The following is a 22,592-nucleotide window of genomic DNA, read 5'->3' as shown; positions in this document are numbered from 1 at the left end:
AGGCAATAACAGATCAGTGTTCCTGCTTCAAATATTATGCGTGTATATATAACGGTGTGGTGAGAGAGGAAGAGGCAACAGAGAATTGCACGTAGCCCTTAAGCTGGACAAAGTACTCTGTGCTTTATTGTATTTGGGCTTTCTAAACTAATGGTATAGTCTATTTAATTCAGCATAATATATAAACCAATATATAAATAAATGGCTATGACCCCAATTGAGAGAAAGTTAGTGGTGCCTACAACACATTGAAATCAGTGGGAGTCAAGTGAGTCACAACTAACTTGGCCCATTGATTTCAGTGTGACTTAAGCAGAGAGAAAAAAACTTTCTCTGGATCAGGGATTCTGAGTACAAAAGAAACATTTCCTTAACTGAAGCCTTTCCACTTGATTGAAATGTCTGTAAATATCTATAGACTCAGTAGGGGCTTACTGTGATGGCCTTGCAAGTGAATGGGACTGGCATAGGGGGAACAAAGAGCAAAACATGCCTTTAGCAGCCAATTGACAGAGGTCAAACAAAGCAAGTGACAGGCAATGCAGAATTTGTATTGCAGAACACCACTCATTTTTTTAAAAATAATAATTATAAAACACAGGAGAAGCTTTCGTCTTCATGCTTACGCTGCTTGAAGGAGCAATTGTAGGAAATCATTCCTGGATCAGCAGGCATCAACAACAGAAATTAAAGGGAAATAAAATTGTAGAGGGTGGGGGGGAAGCAGGAACACTGACCAAATTGACAAGGGCTTAAGAGTGTTAAGAGTGTTACAGGTTTGTCATGCATCCAGACTCTCTTCCTCGCTCATCATGCACAACAGTTAGATACCAGCACGCATTAAAAGCCATGACCAGGGCATTCTCTGCTTAAACATAACATTAACTTAAAAATAAAAAGGCCACAATGCAGCTACATTCATTTCATTTGTATTCTTTGTTATTGGTTTAATTAATAGTTTTGTAAGGTGGGTAAAAAAGTAAAAAACACACCAACCTTCTCGCAGCTCTGAGGGATGTAGGGGGTTTGATGCAGAACACAATGAAATGAGGAAAGGAGAAAAACAAGGGAAACACAGAGAGAGTAAAAAGGCCATATCAAGGCTTTCAACTGCTACTTGAACATCTTTTACTTGCTCTAACCAAACCTTCCTACCTCAGCTCTGTTAGCGATTTCTCGCAGCTATCATGGTGTTAGAAGCTAGCATCATTTTGAAAGAAAATAAAATCCCTTCAGGTAATAATGGCACACATGCCTCATGCAGTATAGTATTTCGAAAGGAAAAGGATCAAATAGCTTTCTAAGGAGGCCATAATAACCTTCGCGCTCTTTCTAGCCAGAAAACTAAATCATATTTTTCAAAACGGTTTTGTATAGTGTCCCACACACTAAAGTAATGAGCTAAGAGCTGTGTGAGTAACAATCTTTCATCACCTCCTTTCAACCCACCCTTCCACTTTGAAGAAAGATAGGATTAGCCATGTATATGTTCAAAGTTATGCACTTCTTCTACAGAATGCTATTAAGAGCCAGACACTGGAAATTGTGCCAAAAGGGAAACACTTTAAATGTGCAACCCCAAAGAGGCATGCTTCCATAGATTTAAAGAGAAATCATGCCTGTTACTTTACAATGATATACTTATCTATCCTAATTCATACCTATCAAAAAGACACGAGTCTCACCTCCCACAAACCCTTTATAAATACAAAGGACAGCTAGTTCATTACAGCAGTGCCAGGGATTACATTTTACTGATAAAATTTCAATTTAAAATAAATATATAGCTGTACGAAACTATGCTTAAAGAAACAGAAAAGGAAGGCTACGCAATTGTCTTCTTCACAAAGAGTTTCCAAGCTAAGAACTTTTCCTTTGCAACTCAGTGGCAGAGGTCATGTGGCTACACACCTCAACACCCTGAGTTTCAATTAGAGTTGAATTAGTTTCACAGCAAGCAATCACGTTAGGATTTTAAACAAAACAAAACAAGAAAGGGGGGAAAAGAAAAGAAAAACCCAAAATAAATGCAACGCTCAGGTCAATAATCAATGCAGGAAAAATAGAAGTCAAGATGTAAGAACGTAAGTATACTTACAAACCTTAAGTCACAGGGGCAGATTGGACTCAAAAATGCCTTTTCTCTAAGCTCTTAAAACACTTTTCTTACTTTTTTTTTTGTCTTGACACTTTGTATACTATTGTAGTTATGGCATAGACCCCAAGAGTATCTTAACACCCCTTGAGACTGAATGAAGAGCGGATGCCAGGGTTATGTCATTCCTACCTCTGACATATAGATTGGCAGGGGCAGAATAGCGTGTACCCGCACCGTTGGTTGCAACACACTCATATTTGCCTTGGTCAGATTCTTCACTCAACTCGATTTGAAGGGCACCTGTATGGATATAAAATACATTGCCATAGAGACTGTCAAAGAAGGCTTTTCAAGCTTCCAACTACACACCGCTTAATAATCATGAAAAGCCCTGTAAGCGAAGGTCCACTCAACGTCGGTTCATTTTCTCGCTAAGGTGACACAGACAAAAAAGTGATGTGATGAAAAAAACAAAGAGATTATTTTTTTCACACCATCAATGCTACCACAGGAAAACAATCTGCATTTGGCAAACAATTTTCTAACATAATACTGTTTCTCCTAGACTATTAAAATGAAGATGGGTGAGACTGCTTCAAGGAAGTATGGCTTTAAAACAAAATAAAGGAGATTAGGTCATTGGGTCGCTGCCATTTCATTTCATTTATTAAATCAATTTTATTTGTTTGTTCAACAAAAGTAATACAAAAGTGGCACTTGGCAAAAAAAAAAAAAGCGAGAAGATGGGTTTCAAGAAAGTCTTCCGTTGAAGAAGGCCAAAAATGTGCAGCGAGTACAAAAAAAAGGCTGCTTGAAGTGAAAAAAAGAAACAAATTAGTCATTTATAGTAATCAAAATATTCTTTTAAAGAAACAAAACTCCCTTAAAGACATGCAGATTGGTAAGAAAAAGAAAGACATTTCGCCACAACTTACAATCATTAAGTGCATTTGCTGAAAAACAAGAGGAGTTGAATTAGAAGGCACAAAAAAAAAAAAAGTTAAAAATCATGGAAGGAAGAAGCAACCAACCACTGCTGAGGACCGCAGGATGGCCCCCCTAAGACACCCATCAAAATCCACGACTGGGATTAGCAGTGTGGTGTCACAAAACCCAAGAAAAATACAAAACAAGAATTACAAAAGACATGAGCAATTTTTTTAATAAAATGATTAAAAACCAGCAATACCACATACCACCAAGAATACTGAGTCATCAACCTTTCCATTTTCAAAGCCCGAAGATTAGAAGGATCCAAAAATCCAGTGAACGGTAAATCCAAGAAAAAAAATATATAGTGTTGCTGTAATTTGTTAGGGAGAAGAATGTGGTTGTTTTTTTAAATTTATTAAGTTAAAAGAAAAAAAATATAATTGAACAAAAAGAAAAAAAAGAAACCCCTTTGAAAGACAAAGTTAAAAAGAAGATATTCCATGTTGTCTTCTGCATGTCTGCAACTGTTCTCCAGACCATCTTGGCTTGGTCCAAAACAAGAACAGCTAAGGAAGAAAAAAAAATGATCTTTTTTTTTTTGCTCCAGTTGGACCAAAAAAAAAGAAAAGAAAAAAGAAAAAGTAAAGAAAAAAGGTAGAAAAAGAAGAAGAAAAAAGAAAAAGAGGGACAAATGGTACGCTGTGACTGGGTTGTGGCCTGAAGACCTGGATATGCTTTCATTGAAGCATATCACAAAATAACAAACCTTTTTGAAAAAAGAATGAATGAACAAACACAACTTTTGTTTTTAATGTAAAGTGAAAAGGATGGTGGGGGAAAAAAATCACAAGGTGAAAGTCACTGATTATAACTGAATAAGACAAAAGGAAGAAATAAAGATGACAAACATTTCTGTAATGTGTTTATTTTTTATTTTTTTAAGGACAATAATGAAAGGAATGGAAGGACAGAAAGAATAAGATCATTCTGTGAACGTTAGTTCAGCACTCTTACCTCTTATTGGTGTACCACCTGGGTGGATAATATGAATGCAAATAAGATTAGAAAGAAGAAGCATTAGTACGAGAAGAAGGAGGCTAGGGCTTTGGAAGAAGAATCAAATTAGAGTTACAGAATTAAATAAGGTCTTAAAAGAAACTTGAATTTCTATACTGTTAAAAACAGGAATATATATATTTTAGGTACAATTATTAGCTTATAGGAAAACAAAATAACAGTGTTCCAAAGTGGGCAAAGGCCATCATTTTTGTGGAGGAAGGGGAGGGGCAGAGCAGATCTGTCACTCAAACGAGAGCTTAGGATGAAAATATATTGTATAGGCCTAAAATTCTTAAAGAAAACCTCTACAGTACTACATTTAATACATAGTTTAGGAAGAGATACTGGATAACTATTTAAATGAGAAATATATATATATTTATATATTTATATATAAATATATATATTTAATATGTGGATATATATATATAGAGAGAGAGAGAGAGAAAGGGTGGGGGAAGAAAAAAAAAAGAGAGAGAGAGAGAGAGAGAGAGAGAGAGAGAGAAGACTATCTGGAAATAAACACTGTCGTTTATGTGGGACATTTGTCATTTACTGTGCTACATCTACGTGATACTTGTGTATTGTTTCTTCTAACTGAGTGTTTCTAGGACTGATACAACAACAATTCTGTGAAGGATTTTGTGTATGTGCCACTACACAGGTCCGGTGACTACACTGACTGTTAGTAAAATGCATGCCATGCATTTTAAGAGTAATAATCATCATTATAATACCAAAACCATAGTATTCTGCATATGAAAATTAGTGGGGGTGAAGTGCGCTTCAGAACTAAGCACTTACCAATAGATTCTGGAGATTTAAATACGGAGAGAAGAAAGACAGCATAAAAATATTATTATATTCCTTATAATTTGGTACAAAAGTTTTCAAGTTAAAGCTTTATATACTAAATCATCTATGTCACATGTGAAAATTACTTCTAGTTTTACATTAACAGAAGTTTAATCTACACAATTCTGCTGACAACAAGCATAGAAGTTGGTTAACAAGACGGTTTAACATCACAGGACGGGTCAAATAGCTAAAAGTTCTGGGAAGACAGGTGATTAAACAACTGATTCTACAGCACTATCATTGTCGAAGTAAACAGCTTATTATATTTCCCACCCCCTTGTATTATATTTTATATGGGGATAAGCTTTCAACTTAGTAAATTTAGAGTTATCTTATTATGAAGCTGCAGAGAGCATAAGGACGGGACGAAAGGATTCCTTGAGGAAGTGAAATGGGAAAATAGGAGGAGCAGCGAAAGCTGAACTCTACACCAAAAGCAGGCTTCTGTAGATCCGGACACTGTTGATACTGATGAAGCTTTAGCATGTATGCACACTACTGTGGCTAAATGCATCAGAAAATCTCAGCCAGTAAAAATCTCTCCATTCATAGGCTAACCCAAGGACCTTTTGGTTATTGTTTGCTTGCTTGCGTTTTCGGAGGGTTAAAGATTGTACACATGAGAAAAAGTCGTGTGTTTCATGTATTAGTGAGACGAAAGAAGATGTGTCCAAACTGGCTAATCTTTGGTGGATTCAAAATGTTGAAAAGAATTCACAAAACACAATAGTTTTAGAATATTTTAAGTGTCAAATAATGAAAAATTTGGATTGGATGGATATAACCATTGGTACTCCTTGCATGTTCTGAAGTCCAATGTTGAAATAAATTTGTTTTTAAATAATAATAATAATAATAATAATAATAATAATAATAATAATAATAATAAAAAGATAGATAGGGATAGAGAAGAAAATGGATCTGTCAAATACTGCTGAAAAGCAGTAAAGAAAATAAAAATATCAAAACTACAGTCACAGCAGTGAGCAATGTGGAATAAACAGAAGCTGCAAGACACACAGAGACAGGAAACAGGCTATGATAACACAGACATGGACAACACGCTCAACAGCATAAAAAAGAGAAGAGAAGAAGAAATCATAACCTATAAAATAAAATAAAAATAATTAAAAAGGATCAGAAAAGAAAATCAAGAGAGAATAATTTTCGGCATTAGTATAAACAGTAACAAGACCTTACCTGATCGTAATTGTTTGATGCGTCCATTGTTGTTGCTTGTGTCCACAGGTAAAAAATCTTTGAACCACGTTATTTCTGGATCAGGATTGCCGCTGGCTGCACACAACATGGTGGCTGTTCGAGTACGTTCAACCACCTTTAACTGTGGTCCCATATCAATGGTGGGGAAACCACGAGGAATCTGGTCCTCTGAAAAGGAAGTAGACATCAGGGTTACAAAATATTTCTAATTGTTGCAGCCATGCTCACATCTCCTCTCAGTTTGATTCTGACTTGTTGTAACTAGGGATTGAGAAATCTATCAATTTCAGTATCTTTCAGTTTCTCATTTTTCCAATTTTAAATTCATTCCATCCCTTTTCTATATCAGTTTGTGACTTTCTTTAAATGCCCACATGGAAATTTGTCTGGAATATAGATATTGTTATTTTGCCTAATATACACAACTTTTCAAAGCCGTTTCCTCTAATATAATGCATTTTATACTTTATTTTCATGAACATATGCAATTTTAGTCACAATTTCCCCTAATAAGCAGGTTTCTGTATGCATTTTTGATAAGTGAACTGCACCACAAAATTCAAAGAAGTGCAAATCAAAAGAGTTTCTCTCCCATCCCTAGTTCTCATTCACCATAGATTTAACAAACCACAGCTCCCCATGTTTTGATGTCACAGGGAACTGTGGTTAGTTTAAAACCTCAAGTGGATATTTTTGATCACCGCCTCTGGAACATGGGGGGGGGGTAAAGGTGTTGGGGAGAGAAGTGCACAAACCAAGGCTTCTGCAGACTCACCCATGTAGCAAAAAAACCATAGTTTCCCATAATATCTGAAATGAACAAGTAAGAGTATTTTACTGGGGTGGGGGGGAATCAATTGGCTACTGGAAATGTTTAAAAGGTATTTAGCATAAAATTAGCATGGCATATTGTTTTGGTTGTATCCAACTGGTGTCACTCTGCTAATGGAGCAGATGATTACAACTAAGGAAGAAAGAGGGTAGTGATTTTCAAGAACTCTCCCTCCCTCCAGAAGTTCCCTGCACACATCCAAAGTTGGTCCAAAGGGTTTGGCAACCTATTTGAGCAGATTTGGGTGGAGGATGGGGGCTCCAGAGAGGAGGGAGAACTTACCAAAATTGTACCCCTCCCCAATCAGTAGATGGGAGCTCACACCAATTAGAAATAATATTTGTTTTTGCTTTTTTTTAACTATAATCCATAGTAAATCAGATTCCAATAGATTTAGAGCATTGAGAATGTTCTTATTTGATTCCAATAACATTCCATATTATTATTATTATTATTATTATTATTACTACTACTACTACTACTACTACTACTACGGCATTATATTTATTTGTATCCCGCCTTTTGCCCAGTACTGGGCCTCAAGGTGGTCTTACGAAGTTTGAAACATACATTTTAAAACATAGGAAAAGAAATGTAAAAAAGAAATGTAAAAAAAAAGTTTAAAATATACAACAAAATTATAAGTCATTAACATAGATGGAGCAAACAAGTTTTAGCCTGCTTCCAAAAGCCCATCAAGGAGGGAGCCAGTCTAGCTTCCCCGGGAAGAGAGTTCCAAAGCACTGGAGCAGCCACCGAGAAGGCCCTCTCCCATGTTCCCACCAAGCGCGCCTGTGAAGATGGTGGGACTGAAAGAAGGGCTTCTCCAGAAGATCTCAAAGCACAGGCAGGTTCATAAGGGAGAATACGGTCTTTCAAATAACCTGGACCTGAGCCATATATTAAATATTAGCATGTTTCCAATCTAGATCTACTCTTAAATATGACTTCACTCCCAAGTAACCTTGCATAGGACTGTAGCTTTAGTTCCATAGGCCAGAATCTTATGCATCCACTGGAATCTCTGGGTTTCTTTTTCTTTTGGATGGAGACTCCAGCTCGGTATCATAAACTGATTTTTTATTTTCTTGCACTTCCAAAAGAGATTTTGCTTATAGTATGAGGCGCTGCTGTCTCAACACTCCTGCATGTGCAAGAAACTAGTAAAGTAGATCTTTCGATCCAGAACTTTGTCTGATTCAGCAGTGACCAGAATACAATCCAAAGCAGAAATGACAAGGTAACGTAAGATTTTTACTGTAATCATCTCAGAGTCACATTCACTTATCCTTCACTGCTATAAAGGCCTCATATGCAATGGTCTTATTTTGCTTCACAAAGAAAAAGTAAGAAAAAGAAAAAAGGATCAATATCTACTGAAGAATACATGCTTTGTTATTAAACATCTTGCTTGGCAAGCATTGACATGCAATTCTTTAAGGAATAAAAATAATTGAGTACAAATTGTCCAGTGTCAAATAAATTACTTGCTAGGCCAGGAAATCTTTTCACATAGCTGCAGTAAAGCTTTCAGAGGCATTTGAAAAACTTAGAGGGATATCCTTGGATACCTGACAAATCTTTGCATTCCCTGGTGACTTCCTTCTCCCCAAGGCTACTTAATCATTGACAGTGTGAATGTATATAAATATTGCTGCAGCAGAGTGGTCGTCACTAATCTTTTGCAAGTGTGAATGCTTTTTTATCCCAGCAAATAAGCAGGAAATGTCAAAGGCTGACATCGCTGGGTCATTTGCTATACAGCTCTTACCAAAGAAACCTACTTTTGATAACAATTTATACGATGTGATGCCTTCACCTTGGGAATTATAGATAAAACTTGACTTGTGCCATACTGAAGTAGTAACTCTAATGCATTTGCATGACCTTTCCTTTTCCTTCTTGATTCACAAACAACTCTCCGGAGCGCGCCCCCCCCCCGACTTTTCATATAAACAAGCACACAACAAAGATAATCTATCTTGCATATTAATAAGTTATAGTATGTAAAGAGCTTCCTTTTCTCATTTTTAATAAGGGTAATTAAATTCGATCCATCCCTCTTACGCACAGAACCTTTCTGAATACACACTCGTCATTAAATTTTCATGAGAAACAACACAATGTAACAGATTCACATAGTCAGAGCTGTTATACTTTGACAGTTGTGGCTTGTTTCCAATCTGGCTGTCAGGTATTTGGCAATAAAATCCAGTATTCGACATAAAATGGACTGGAGGAAATAATGAAATTTGTAATTGGAATGCTTATCTCAGTGGGTGTAGTTTATAAGACGTTAATTGCTTTCTGTTCTACTTTAAATTTATTAGTTATTTCTATAAAACCTGTCTTTCCAGTTTGATGGCACCATGTTTGACAGATCATCAAACAAGATGAACAATCACATCAATCAGCAATTATATTGCAGCCACATACTCTTTTAGAGAAGAGGGGAAAGTAGCTATTAATCGATATATTAGTAGCTTTAAACTTCTACATGAACTGAAAAGAAAAACATTTTGTCATGTTCATTAGTGTGCACATTAATGTCATCATTAGGATTTTAACCGCAATGTCCACCACTTTTCATTTTAATATTCAGTCATGCTGAATTAGCTAGTAATTCATCAACAATTTAAATCAGACCTGACCTTTCCAGAACCATCTGACACTGTCAGTTTAACAGGCCATTAAAGGGCAGATTACTATGCCCTTGTGCTCAGGGAGTCATATAAGTAACATACATATTTGTTTATAGTGACAGTTACAAGAGATCTGGCAACATGTCACATTCTTTGCATTTGTAAGGTGTCCTAGTAGTATGTTCTGCTGCTAAATTTCTTATTTTGTTCCAGACATTTATTCCTCAGCATTTCACTGCCTAATAACCTGAAGAAGTCTGAAGATGAGTTCTGTGCCAGGGCAATTATAGCATGGTGCTTTATTGGAAAATGCTGCATCAGTGTATTGAATGTTTTCATACATTCTGTTATATTCTTCATTAACAAAAGTTCACTAGATTTGTTTTATGTACTCAGAAGATATGTTTCAGGGTTTTGACAGACCAATCCCTCTAGCAGTCTAGGGCTGTTTCTACACCTTCCTTTTTTCCAGGGATCGTCCTGGGATCATCCCTGTGCATGCAAATGACACACAGGGGATCCTGGGAGCAGGCAGGGAAGATCCCTCTATTTTCCCGGGATAATCCTTAGATGTAGAAAGGGCCTATGTTTGTCTGAGATGTAGAAATAGTAACAATGCTACTTGGTATATTTACAACTTGCAATACTTTACCTGCCCTTACAGTACAATTTACAGCTTTATCCATTAGACACATGAGCTAAAATCCACCAATCTACAGAGAAATAAATATCTAAGACTGCAATCTCTATTGTTTCTTTATCAAGGTGGAAGCTGACTGTAAATTCTGAATGCATAAAATCTCCCAGAAGTGTTGTTCTCTAGATATGTACCACGTATGCAGGCTTCTCCTCTGTCACTTACAGGCTTTTCTTCTTCATTAATTTTGGTGGAGAAAATTGGAAGATGTAGCCTTAGACACCGAAGCAAGTGTTGACATGCAGATGCTTGGCTTACATTTCTGCTTGTCATACTTCTATGTATGCCCAATGGAAAATCTGCATAATGGAGATGTGTGGTGTGAACGTCCTTGTATAGCCAGACATCCCATTCATGTGGTATAGTTCCCCACTGCCATAATTAGTATCCTATACCATGCTCCGGCATACTGCTCACTAACATGGTGACGTGACAAAGAGGCGGGAGGGAAAAGCTTTCCAAATCCCCTTGCTGCCTGCCTTTGCTGTTGTTCCCTGGCTTCCACTGATTTAAGGGAAGAGAAGTACTAAGAACTTTGAGGATGGAGGAGATGGGTTTTGGGGATAGGGAAAGGCGATGGAGCTATATGGGGTGAAGGATGCCATTAATTATTATCTGACCCAGTTTTAAAGTGAGCAAGAGCAGAATTTGAGGACTTGTAGAACTCATTTCTCAGTTTGAGATGGGCTTCATGAGGCCCCAGTTTGTTTCCTTTCCTGGCTTAGGAGAACTCACTGGCATCTCTCCTGATGATTTTTCCTTATTTTCCCATTAATGCAATTCAGATTCAGTTCTCTCCTCTCTTTGCCAATGATTATGACCGAAATTGGATAATTGGTTTTATACATCAGAGATGTTGTTCAGGTGTTTATTAACAGGGTATAATCAATGCATGAAGAGTGAGTGGGATGCATGGTATGATCCGCCCAGCCCCTAAGGAGCCATGTGAAGATTGTACTTCTCCGCAGAACCTTATGCATATATCTTGTTCAAAGTCTTTGTTTACTTGTGGAATTTGGGAAGCTGCCACCCTGGTTCTGATCCCACACACTGATTGCATTCTGTTTCCAGACACCTGAACCAGGGTCCTAATAAGAAACATCAAAAACCCTAGTTTCGTGAAGGCCTATAAAAAAGTGAAAGCTACAACTAAGAATGGTTTGGAATATTATAACTTAGGGCCTTGCTAGACCTACCGCTGAATCTGGTAGTGAGGAGGGGCCAGGCCGCGCTAGAAGTAGTGCGGCCTGTCAGCCCCGTCTAAACGCAAGATGCAACGGGGCCATTTTGTTAAAGCTTAAAGGGGCCACGTGCACAGGAGCGCACCACCGGGACAGGTGAGTAATTTCTTTTTTAAAAAAGCCCCCTGTCCCCTTCCCCCAATTTCCCCCTCTCCCCCCCATGTCCCCACCTGCCATTTCCCGCTGGCACCACCACTGATGTCCCCAGCCACTCTGTCCTGCTGCCGAGGATGACAACGATGTCCCCAGCGGGCATTTCCTGCTATCATCATGTCCCCCGGCCTGTGATGCCTGCTGTCGCCATGTCCGGCCTGGTGACAGCAGGCATCACAGGCCGGGGGACATGATGACAGCAGGAAACGCTGGCTGGGACATCGTCGTCGAGAGCAGCTGGGGACATCACCGCCGCCAGTGGGAAACGGCAGGTGGGGACATGGGGGGAGAGGGGGGATCGGAGGCCAGGGGAGGTCGTGGGGGGGAAATCGGGGGAAGGGGGGAGTTCTGTGGCCCGTCCACCGCTTTTCCCGGCTACTCGCGCATAAATGCGGTAGCTGGGAAAAGCGGCGGAACGGTCCACATGCCCACGGTCCCGGCCTCAGCCCGACCTGAGGCCGGGACCATGGGAAGAACTTTGGCTATTTGGCGGTATAGAAATAAATAAATAAAACAAAGAAAGAAAGAAAGAACCGCACTACAAGCGGTTCCTGTTAGCGCAGTGCCAGGGTGGCTTGAGGCCTGGCTGAGGCCGGGATCCCCTGTGCATCATTTGGATGCAAAGGGACGAGCACGGGCCTCGCACCGTGCTAACCCCTGGTCTAGCGAGGCCCTTAGTTTATAGTTTAACATTTTTTAAAAATTCAGCTTATATTGATTGTGTGAATATAGTGAAGATAAGGATGCGGTAAGAATAGTCCTGCTATACCAGACCAAAAGTCCATCAAGTCTAGCATCCTGCTTCCCAGAGTGCCCAATCAGATGAAGCCTATAAACAGGATAAAAAGGCAAATGTTCTTTCATCCTGTTGCCGCCCAGTAACTAGTATTCAATGGAATGCAATTTTTGAATACAGAGGTTCAATAACAAGTATGTCTACTAGCCATTGCAACCTCCATTTAGTTGACTTTTAAAGCCATTTAAAGATCAAACTACACATAACTACATTTTCCGCTAAAGATGGTACCAATTCAGAGTTTTATCTAAGCCCCAAAAGGCTTTTTTCTTGGCCTCCAAGTCCTGACCCCTTTTGGCAATAACAGCTAGGATTCCTCTGTTCACCAATTAGGGATATGCACAGATTAGAGATAACAGCAGGAACATAGCCAGCAGGGGACTTGGATGGCACTGGAAGAAACAGCAAATGAGGGAAAGTGCAGTGCAGGTGAATCCCTGGCTTTGCGCAGCATATGCCTTCCCATTGGGGCTGATGCAGTGCTCATGAATGCATGGTGTGGAAGTGCACAGAGAGACTTTTTCTAATTTTCTCATAATGCTACAATTCAAAGTCATCTAATGAAGATGAATGGTGGAAGATTCAGGACAGACATCTTAATGTATATTCATTAATATTTGTATGATTATTTGAATTGTGTTTGTTTTCTAATTGCTATTTTATAAGGTGACTCTCTTTGAGTGTGATTTACCATGGAAAAGTGGCACAGAAATAAACTGAAAATGATGGGCCACCAATTTAGAAAGCTTTAAAAGTGGATGAGACAAATACATGAAATTGTTTCAGTTGCTATGGTCTAAGGATGTGGACAAGGTCTTTGGTTAAGTTTGGCTGACAATTGTATGGTTGACCCTTGTCCTTCTTGGCTTACCATATCTAATAGGGATAACTTTTGTAAACCGCCCAGAAAGCTTCAGCTATGGGGCGGTATATAAATGCAATAAATTAATAAATAAATAAAATGTCTGGTTTCATCCAGGTGTCAATTCGGCTTTAGGAGAAGGGACAGTACCATTTTCCTTAAAAGGATGGTATCATTTTAAAAAGGATGTATTAATTTTCATGATGCTCCTGAAGAAACCTAGTCCGGATCCAGAAGATGAAAACAATTATAGGCCAGTGGCCAACATCCTCTTCCTGGGCAAGAGGCTCAAGTGAATTGTTCTTGTTCAATTCCAGAGAGCCTGGGCCTAATCTACACCAAGCAGGATATTGCACTATGAAAGCAGTATGAAAGCAGTATCTAAAAGGCAGGAGCCACATCAAGCAGGATATAGCAGTATGAAAGCAGTATCTAAAAGGCAGGAGCCACATCAAGCAGGATATAGCCGTATGAAAGCAGTGTATGGTATGTGTCAATGGGCCTCAACAGTTGTCAGTACACTTCAATACCACCATAAAGCAGTAGTGTGGCTCCTGCCTTTCATACTGCAACATCCTGCTTGGTGTAGATTAGGCCATGGAGTCCATTTCAACATGGCTTCAGGACTAGCTGCAGAACAGAAACTGCCTTGGTAGCTATAAGCTAAAGCACATTATCTGTCCAATTTTCTTGTCTTAAAGGGAGAAAAATTCAATAGAGTTCTTATCAACAAAAGCACCTCACAGGCCCACTCTCCCATCCATTACATTTTTTTATTCATGAAAAAGCCATTAGAACCCATAATTTATCTCCAAATGGAACAGTTTCCACATCTGTACATATGTTAACACCAAATAACTTGAGTATGAAACTATTATATTTACATTCTGTTTTTTGTTCAAGGAGCTCAAAGTAACATACCTGTGAGGTAAATTAAGCTGATAGAAAGTGACTTAAGCTAGCTCATCCAGGTAGTTTTAACTGCTATGTGGGAATTTGAATCTGGATCTCACCTGTTCTAGTTCAATCACTAAACCACCCTTTCACTACACTGAATGCATATATTGTTTTTTAGCCAACACAAATAAAGTGATCCAGTTTTCCACCAGATGTAACTGATTTGGAATAATCTATAGAAAGAAAGGTAAAAGAAAGGTGATTGGAAATATAATCAAGAAAGTGATAGGCAAAGAAAGATAGGATTAGGAATACATTAAATTATGGTTAAAATGGGGTTTACCAAGAATGAGGATTAGGAAGACACTGGCTTTTCTAATTTGTATTATATTGGTACCTGCAATTTACATGTTATTTCCTATTTCTATTTCTGCTCACATTCATGGAAACAATTCCTGTAATTGTTGACATTTGCACTAGAGTGGTGCATCTAGCAATTATTAAATTACAGTTTTCGGTTTTATCAGTCTCTTTTGAAAGTTCAGAATTCACAAATTATTAACCTTGTTTATAATAAAATACATATGCAAGAGACAGCACAATTCACGCGCCACTCCAGGGAGAAGCATCAATGCTGTTAGTGCAATAAGGAAGCAATTGAGTATGAATCTGGCCAAAGAAGGATTTTAAGATTGAGTGCAATTGGATATCGGCTGTGAGATTCCTCCAATGATATCTGAATATCTGTCCTTCAGAATCAGAATATGAGAGGACAAAAGTATGCTAGCCAAATTGGCGTAAATCAGCCAAGGACTTCAAAAGATAGACTTCTTGCTAAGGATGTACAAATCTACATGATCAAAGGAAATGCATTAAATAATGAGAATTATGTGTTCCCCTGACCTAAGCCTTTGATATTTAGTATATAGTTAGAACACTGAGCATGTGGAATGGCTTGTCCTGTTTAGTAGCATATTAACAGAACCTTTAGTCCCCTAATAAAGAACTGAGACTGGGACATTCAACCCTCTTTAAAAGCTGTATGTGATAACTCAAATGAAAGATAGGTGTATTTAATAGTCCATCACCACAGTTCTGTCCAAATCAATTGAAATGCCAACGTCTTGCAACATTTAGGTTGCAATCCTATATCCAGCTACTTGGGAAAAACCCTACTTGAAATCAATGGGGCTTACTTTTGAGTGTACATGTCTAGGATTGTCCTGTTAGTCTCCCAGGTAGACTAAAAGAATTCAGAAACGATACATAATAGCAACGTGGGTATGGGGTGGGGAGCAGATGCCAACCCCCCACAAAACAGATGGTATAATAGAGCCAAAGATTTGTATTACAGTAAAATGTCAAGCTGTGCACAGACTCACTATTAGGGTTAAGTATTCTGTCCTTTGAACTTCAATATTTGAAATGATCCTCTATTATAATAGAGACTTGCCAGTACATGGTTTAAGTCATATAAATTATTCATGACAAATTTCATGGTCAAATTGTTATCGTATTGGAAATTTCACAGTTTGTTATGGATTAACCAGAAAAAGCAAATGGGTAATGTTGCATGGATGCCTTTCTGGAGAACCGCATGGCACTGTAAAAACCACAAAAGAGTAGAAGTGTCTATTTTTAAGTAAAGTATGTTAGTCATTCAGAGCAGTAAAAACTCCCCCCCCCACCCACATTTTTAATCTAGCAGCTGCTTCTTGACTTCTTCTGACACAGACCAAAATAAACCTGACAAGATCACGTTTTAATATATTTTGCATTAAAAATGCATCAAAACCACGCTGGCCAGATACCACATTGCCTTGTGGGAAAGAGAAGGTTCAATTTTTGGTCATTGTTTCCATAACTCCAGTGGCACCAGCTAGAAGTTCTGTCGAGGCAGCATTCTCAGCCTCTGGGGAAGGACCAGAGTGCTCTGCATTCCACAGCATTTCTCTAGAAGCCCATTAAAGAATGACTCCGGCTACTTCCTAAGGGGCTGTTTCTTTCTTAGAAACAGGAATGCTGACTGCAAAGCTTCTTTCAAAAAACAAGTATCAAGTGTCAATAATAATAATAATAATAATAATAATAATAATAATAATAATATTGCCAGAATGCAAAGGTGATTAAAAAAACCCTAAAGGAATATATTGGTATACGCAAAGAGGAGGTATATTAGAAATGACTGGAAAACAAGTTACATTTCTTATGAATGGATGTACATCCAACAATATAGAGATAGCATTATGTCACATGCAGATGCATTTTTTGCAGTCAGACATTTTTAGAAAGGCAAGATGCACATTCTATAAATAAATCTCTCTTTTTCATATTCCATGGATTATACTCTCACTTTATTAATAAAGAATGAAACTCTGAATAATTATTTAAATGGTATACATATAAAATCTCATGTTAGGTACTAAGTAGGCTATCAAATCCATCTTTGAATTGTAAAAATGTGAGACTCTACATTTTGTAGACTCTACCAGCACTCAGAAAAATGTGGATCTGCTTTCTATAATTGTTCAACAGCTAAATCAACTGGGGGTACAGAGGGATGGCGTATTAATAATTCTGCCTCTTACTGGCCAAAGTTAAGACTATTACAAAGTTCCAGAACAACCGGCAAAGGCTGCGTTTCCCACCCCCTGCTTTTTAAAGCTTTCAGAATTGTTTGCATACTGTCATTTTACAAGGAGAATGCAGCATGTGTGTTATAAATTCCCACCAGTTTGTTCCTAAATCACTAGGTCCAGTATGCAAATAGGAAGGGGGGATGTAACATCCCCTCTAGTGTACTATAACAATAGAGACAACAGCAATTACCTTTACAGTCATTCTCAAAACTTGACATGTATCAGTTTCCATGATTATACAGGGTTTCTCATCAGTGTGCTTTCACTAATTTCAAATTAACTCAAATTTGAAGCAGGAGGGCTCTTATTTATTATTTAAAGTTTTCTCCATTACTTCTCCATCTCCTGCAGCCCTGCCCTTGGCTTGCTTCCAAACTGGATGACTGAAAGCACTGGTTAGCTCAGATATGGTCCACAATAATATTTACTGCTCCTTCTCCTCTTTGGCATGCTCCCTCAGCAAACTCAAGATCTCTTGCTCTCTCTTCCTCCCTCTCTGCACTGTTTCCTCATGTATTTTGGTCTTAGTTTGTGAAGTGTTCATCTTTAACATCCCCAACCTACAGCTGAAAACTACTGTATTTTCTGGCGTATAAGATGACTTTTTAACCCAGGAAGATCTTCTCAAAAGTTGGGGGTCGTCTTATACGCCCAGTTGTCTTATATGCCGGAAAATACGGTACTTTGTGTTGGTGTTGGCACAATATGGATTGTTGATAAAGTGCAGTGTGCATAAAGGCAATGCCAATTCAGAAGATTCAAAGTCTGAATTACAGAAGTCTCTGGGACATTGCTCCAGTTCGCATCTGGTAAGGATCCTGCTGCAGCAAAACCAGGTAAGTTGGAAGGGAATAGCAGAGCAATGAAAAAGGACTTTGGGCAGGGGCTTGCAGCTGGGTGTTCAGGAGCCTCATAATAGGTGTACAGATCCTGTTATTCTACTGCCAGAGCCATTGATTATGCCGGGGCGGGGAGAATATATTTCCCCAGATGTTTTAGACTTCAGTTCCCAGAAGACCCTGCCAGCATGACCTATGGTCAGCAATGCTGGGATTTGAAGTACAAAATATTTGGCGATCCACTTTGTGCCTACACCTGGATGACACCACTGAGTCTGAGCCATTTTGATCATTTGCGTGTGTGACAATAGCTCAACGTTCTGAGCCCAATTCTGAACTGAACTGGGAGAGTTTCCCCTTCACTCCTTCATCTCCAACCCAACCTATGTACTGAATCTGGAATTCAAGAAAGTTGGGTTCAGAATCAGCACATTGGCTAGGTTGGTTCTAAAAACAACAGGTAATATTTCCTACAACAAAAATGTGCAGTAGATAAAGCAGATGAAGATGGGCTGACAGTAGGAAACCACAGGGTTCTCTTCCTTTCCCTGGACCTAGCACGAACTGCCCGGACGCAGCAGACTTGGTTGGGGGTACCTGGCAGTGCCAGCACATGAGACAAATAGGGCAGACTAATACTGACTGCCAGCTGAAAGCCTTCATTACTTTCTCTTTAGCACAGTTGAATTACACACTGATAAATATTAAGAAGTGAAAGCAAGCAAAGAAAAGAACCCTATGAGATGGGCACCAACAATAATGATATATAATTCATGCTTCTTTGGAGCTTACTAAAACATAAGTAGGTTCCCCCCCCCCCCATCCTTGCCAGTAATTTAGTGCTTGGAATATGAAGGAAAGCCTCACATTTTCTGGCTGTTGGTGCTTTTAGTTTTGCTTTATGTACTGTTCTCTTTGGAAAGCAGTTTGTCTGGACCGCTTACCATGATGAATTAACACCCTTCCAGAGGAAATATTTCAAACCTTTTGACTTCTCATGGAACACTCTTGGTATTACCTCGAGATCACTGCAGGTACAAGACCATAAACACTGTTATTAGCTTGTGCCCTATCCTATCACTTTGTCAGATTCTCGCCATTTTGCCCCTGAGAAACTCACCAGCAAGTTAACCTCAGACAGCATGAGTAAGATTATTGTATTTACTTCTGATTGACCCACAAAATAACAGCTCTTAGTTTCAATAACCATGTACAGCAGCAGGAATCCTCTTTACTTGATACAAAGAATTTAAAAAACCACCTAGATGAGCAGCTTAAAAAAAAAAGATGTAGAGACAGAATGAGGTGAGGAAACATGAATTGAAAACTCTAGATTAATATTAAGTGTCTGGTACATTAGGGATGATTTGAATTTCAAAAGACCCTGTTTAGATCTCAGTTTTGTTAAAATTCCATCTGTGAAAACATGTTATGCCTTTTGTGAATCTGTTTGCTATTATCTGAACTATAGCCACATTTGCCTATAATGCTGAACCATGGTTATTGCTTTTGCAGTTTTTTATTTTATGATATGCAGAAGTTATCCAGGCAGCGGATATGCATGGCAAAGGTTGATACAGCTAAGATATTAGCATACAACCTGATCAGATGGAGCTATGCTTGTTAATTACCTGATGTACCAGGGGAACATGGTGCTTATATGCCTCCTGCCCAAGCATCATGACCCAGGTCAGCAAACTGAGAGGCAATAGCATTCTAGGACATGAGCAGAAAAGAAACAGATTTAGAAGTGGGAAAATGCCATCTCACTCAACACCTGGGTATTCCTTAGGCAACCTTGCAAATGCTTATGAGAGCTGACATGATCACAGTTTGATATGATACAGAAACAGACTAAAATGGAATTGCCATTCAATAAGAGATGTAAAGTTAATTTTGAGTAGAATAGAACAATTATAGTCTGTTCGTGCACACTAGCATTAATAGACCAGCACAAGGGCATCAAAAAGAAAGTAAGATGCAACAGACCCTGAAATACGTACCTTTTAACTCAAGAAAGCCATATCACATCTCATACAAATCTCTTCTACAATATTAATGGTATTAAGTGCTTTAAGAGGAAAATATTCTCATAGTTTATTCTCATTTTCATTATTTTAAGAGGTATGCTGTGAGCATATTTATTTTATAGTCAGCCTTAGTTTTATCCTTCTACATTTTTTCAGTAGTAGTTTAATAATCTACTATTATGATAAAACTATTTGGTTCCTAAAAGTGAATAGAGAATATGGTTAATAAGGTAATAGAGTTTTATGGTTTGTTGTTTTGTTAATCCAGTGATAATCACCTTTTAAAAAACAAAACCTAGGTTTTCAAATTTAATGAGTGCTTTTAAATAGCCATTGTCATAGCAAATGTCAATAAAAGTTTTATTTTCTTTCTATCCAAGTCATTAGTGAAATGAAACCATTAAATGTGCTTGCCAGTTAAAGTGAGTGGATGCATTGTTTAAGTGACAGGTGAAATGACTTATTTTATTTTCACATTATCAAGTGGTAATTGCAATTATCATACCATTAATATAGCATGCATGGGTCCTGTGCTTAGGACTGCATTATCCCAAATAAATAAATCCCAAACAAAGTTGGACAGCATCGCTGAGGCTCTCCTCAGATTGGCTTATACATTTTGTAGGTATTGAAGGAAAACAACTTGATAACATGAGAAATTTCTGATCCAAAATATGATGAAAGAAGTTGCCCCACCAAGCTCTGCCACTCTCCCGTACCTCCCCAAACACACTCTTCTCCCTTCCCTTCTCTTGTAGCTGTTAGTAAGAAAGAAACAGGAGGAGGAGGAGTAATAGCAAAAGGCCACCTTTTCCCATCCCTCCTTTTCTATTATTATTATTATTATAGTTATTATTATTATTATTAATAATAATAATAATAATAATGATGATGTTTATATACCGCCCCATAGCTGAAGCTTTCTGGGCGGTTTACTCTCCTCCTCCTTCCATCACATTGACTGAGGCCTTAGCTAGACCTACCTGATAGTCCGCAATGGAGATCTCACGTTGTGATTAATGCGAGATCCCTCCTCCGTTTACACACGAGGCGCGACGACCTCAGGAAGAGAGGCGTTGCGCCCGCCATTATTATTTTTTAAAAAGAAGATGAAGCGCACAAACGCTCGTGTGCTAAAGGTAGGTGCTTTTTAAAAAAGATAATTTCATTTCCCTGCTCCCCCCACCCTACCCCCGATGGGCGCAGTGCTCCTGAGGAGCGCCGCGCCCCATGCGTGGAGCTAAGTCAAACTGCGGCAATGGGCCACACTTTCCACGGTCTCGGGATCAGCCCAAGACCGTGGAAAAACCTGGCCCAAAGGGGAGTGCTCTATCCCGGGGCAAGGGAGGGATGATCCCTCCCTGATCCCGGGATCCCCTGTGCGTCATGTGGACGCACAGGGACGATCCCAGGGTTCACCCAGTGATAAAGCATGGTCTAGCTAAGGCCTGGGAGAGGTATGGAATGTAGTGGAATGTGGTAATAGTAGCTCCTTTCAAGACCTCCTTCAATGCAAACAATGCATATGTATACTGTGGTAAGAGTCAAGACAAGAAGAGAAACATGCCCCTGATTATAATGATATTTGCCATGCAACCAACCCAGATGTTTCCCCACTTTCCACTTCACCACAATTAATCAAAATTGAATACTGGTAGCCTGATTAGAATGATTAGTGTTTCCCAGCTAAAACTCTCTAGATACACCATTTCCAAACAAGAACAAGAAAGAAGAATACAATAGACACACATCACACACATTACTTGTGGCTCAACTGTCACCTATATTTCTACTGTATGAAGCGTGACTAGAGATGCTATGTTAAAAATGTTAACTGACCTATTTTCTTTTTCTTTTCTGATTGTTCAACAGTTGTGCTTAGCATGAATCTCAGATCGGTGCTAGGTACAGGAGTTTTTATTTCAGTGTCAGAAGCAGTCCCAGAAGCTACATGCAAGTGTGAAATGTATGGCATTGATTTGGATAAGTTTGCTGACCAAATTACTTAGGTTGGTTAGAACAAAAAGGGACAGCAAAGAGCTCCAAAAGGCTTTCTCCAAACTGAGGAAATGGGTATTAAAATAATAAATGTGGTTCAATACAAACAAATGTCAAGTGGTACACATTAGGACAAAAAATCAGACTTCACATTTCTGCTCATAGGGTCTGAACTGGAGGTGATTGACCAGGAAAGAGGTCTTAGCGTTTTGGTGAATAGCTCAATGACAGCATTCACCCAGTGTGCAGCCGCTGTGAAAAAGGGAACTTCCATGTTGAGAACCATAAGGAAAGAAATAGAAAAAGACTTCTCAATATCGAATACCTTTATACAAATCAATGGTGTGACTATATTTGGGATATGCATACAGTTCTGGTCAACACACCTCAAAAAGGACAAGATAGTTGGGGGGAAATGCAACAAAGAATCTTGATGAAGTGGTCCATGAAAGTTTATGCCATAATAAATTTGTTAGTCTTTAATGTGCCACAAGACTCTTTTGCATACACAATTGTTAACTCCGTAACAGCTTATACTAGAATCAAAAATAGCAGCTAGGACTTTTTAGGTTACGTTCATTGTTAAATTGACTACCAGCTAGGCTTTGTCTGTCTAAACATGCATAGTTTTGGGTACTTAGAAACTTAAATTCAGAATGTTATCCCAGTATCCCAGTTCATCCCAGGCTCTGTGGGCTTGTTCTAATATATGTATGTATGTATGTATGTTGTTTTGTTGTTGTTGTTGTTGTTGTTTTTAATACAAACAGCCAAAAGAACTCCAGAAGTCCCTGTCC

General features: G+C 38.6%; 1 protein-coding gene across 3 annotated transcripts in view; it reads right to left on the bottom strand.

The window, feature by feature from the left end:
* PTPRD (protein tyrosine phosphatase receptor type D) overlaps nucleotides 1-22,592 on the bottom strand; it is a 1,062,283-nt gene that overhangs the window by 176,600 nt on the left and 863,091 nt on the right. The window contains exons 9-13 of one of the 3 annotated variants that reach the window (XM_063129268.1): nucleotides 6,149-6,337; nucleotides 4,895-4,903; nucleotides 4,046-4,063; nucleotides 2,288-2,398; nucleotides 997-1,008 (exon numbers count right to left, since the gene is read on the bottom strand). In XM_063129268.1, coding sequence (XP_062985338.1) covers nucleotides 997-1,008; nucleotides 2,288-2,398; nucleotides 4,046-4,063; nucleotides 4,895-4,903; nucleotides 6,149-6,337 — 339 coding nt within the window. Of the gene's footprint in view, nucleotides 1-996; nucleotides 1,009-2,287; nucleotides 2,399-4,045; nucleotides 4,347-4,894; nucleotides 4,904-6,148; nucleotides 6,338-22,592 lie in introns of those variants that run through there. The other 2 variants (XM_063129265.1, XM_063129267.1) reach the window with 2 other exon arrangements.

Source organism: Elgaria multicarinata, chromosome 6, assembly GCF_023053635.1.
Source record: "Elgaria multicarinata webbii isolate HBS135686 ecotype San Diego chromosome 6, rElgMul1.1.pri, whole genome shotgun sequence".
NCBI lineage: Eukaryota > Metazoa > Chordata > Lepidosauria > Squamata > Anguidae > Elgaria > Elgaria multicarinata.
This window is presented reverse-complemented; position numbering and strand designations above follow the sequence as displayed.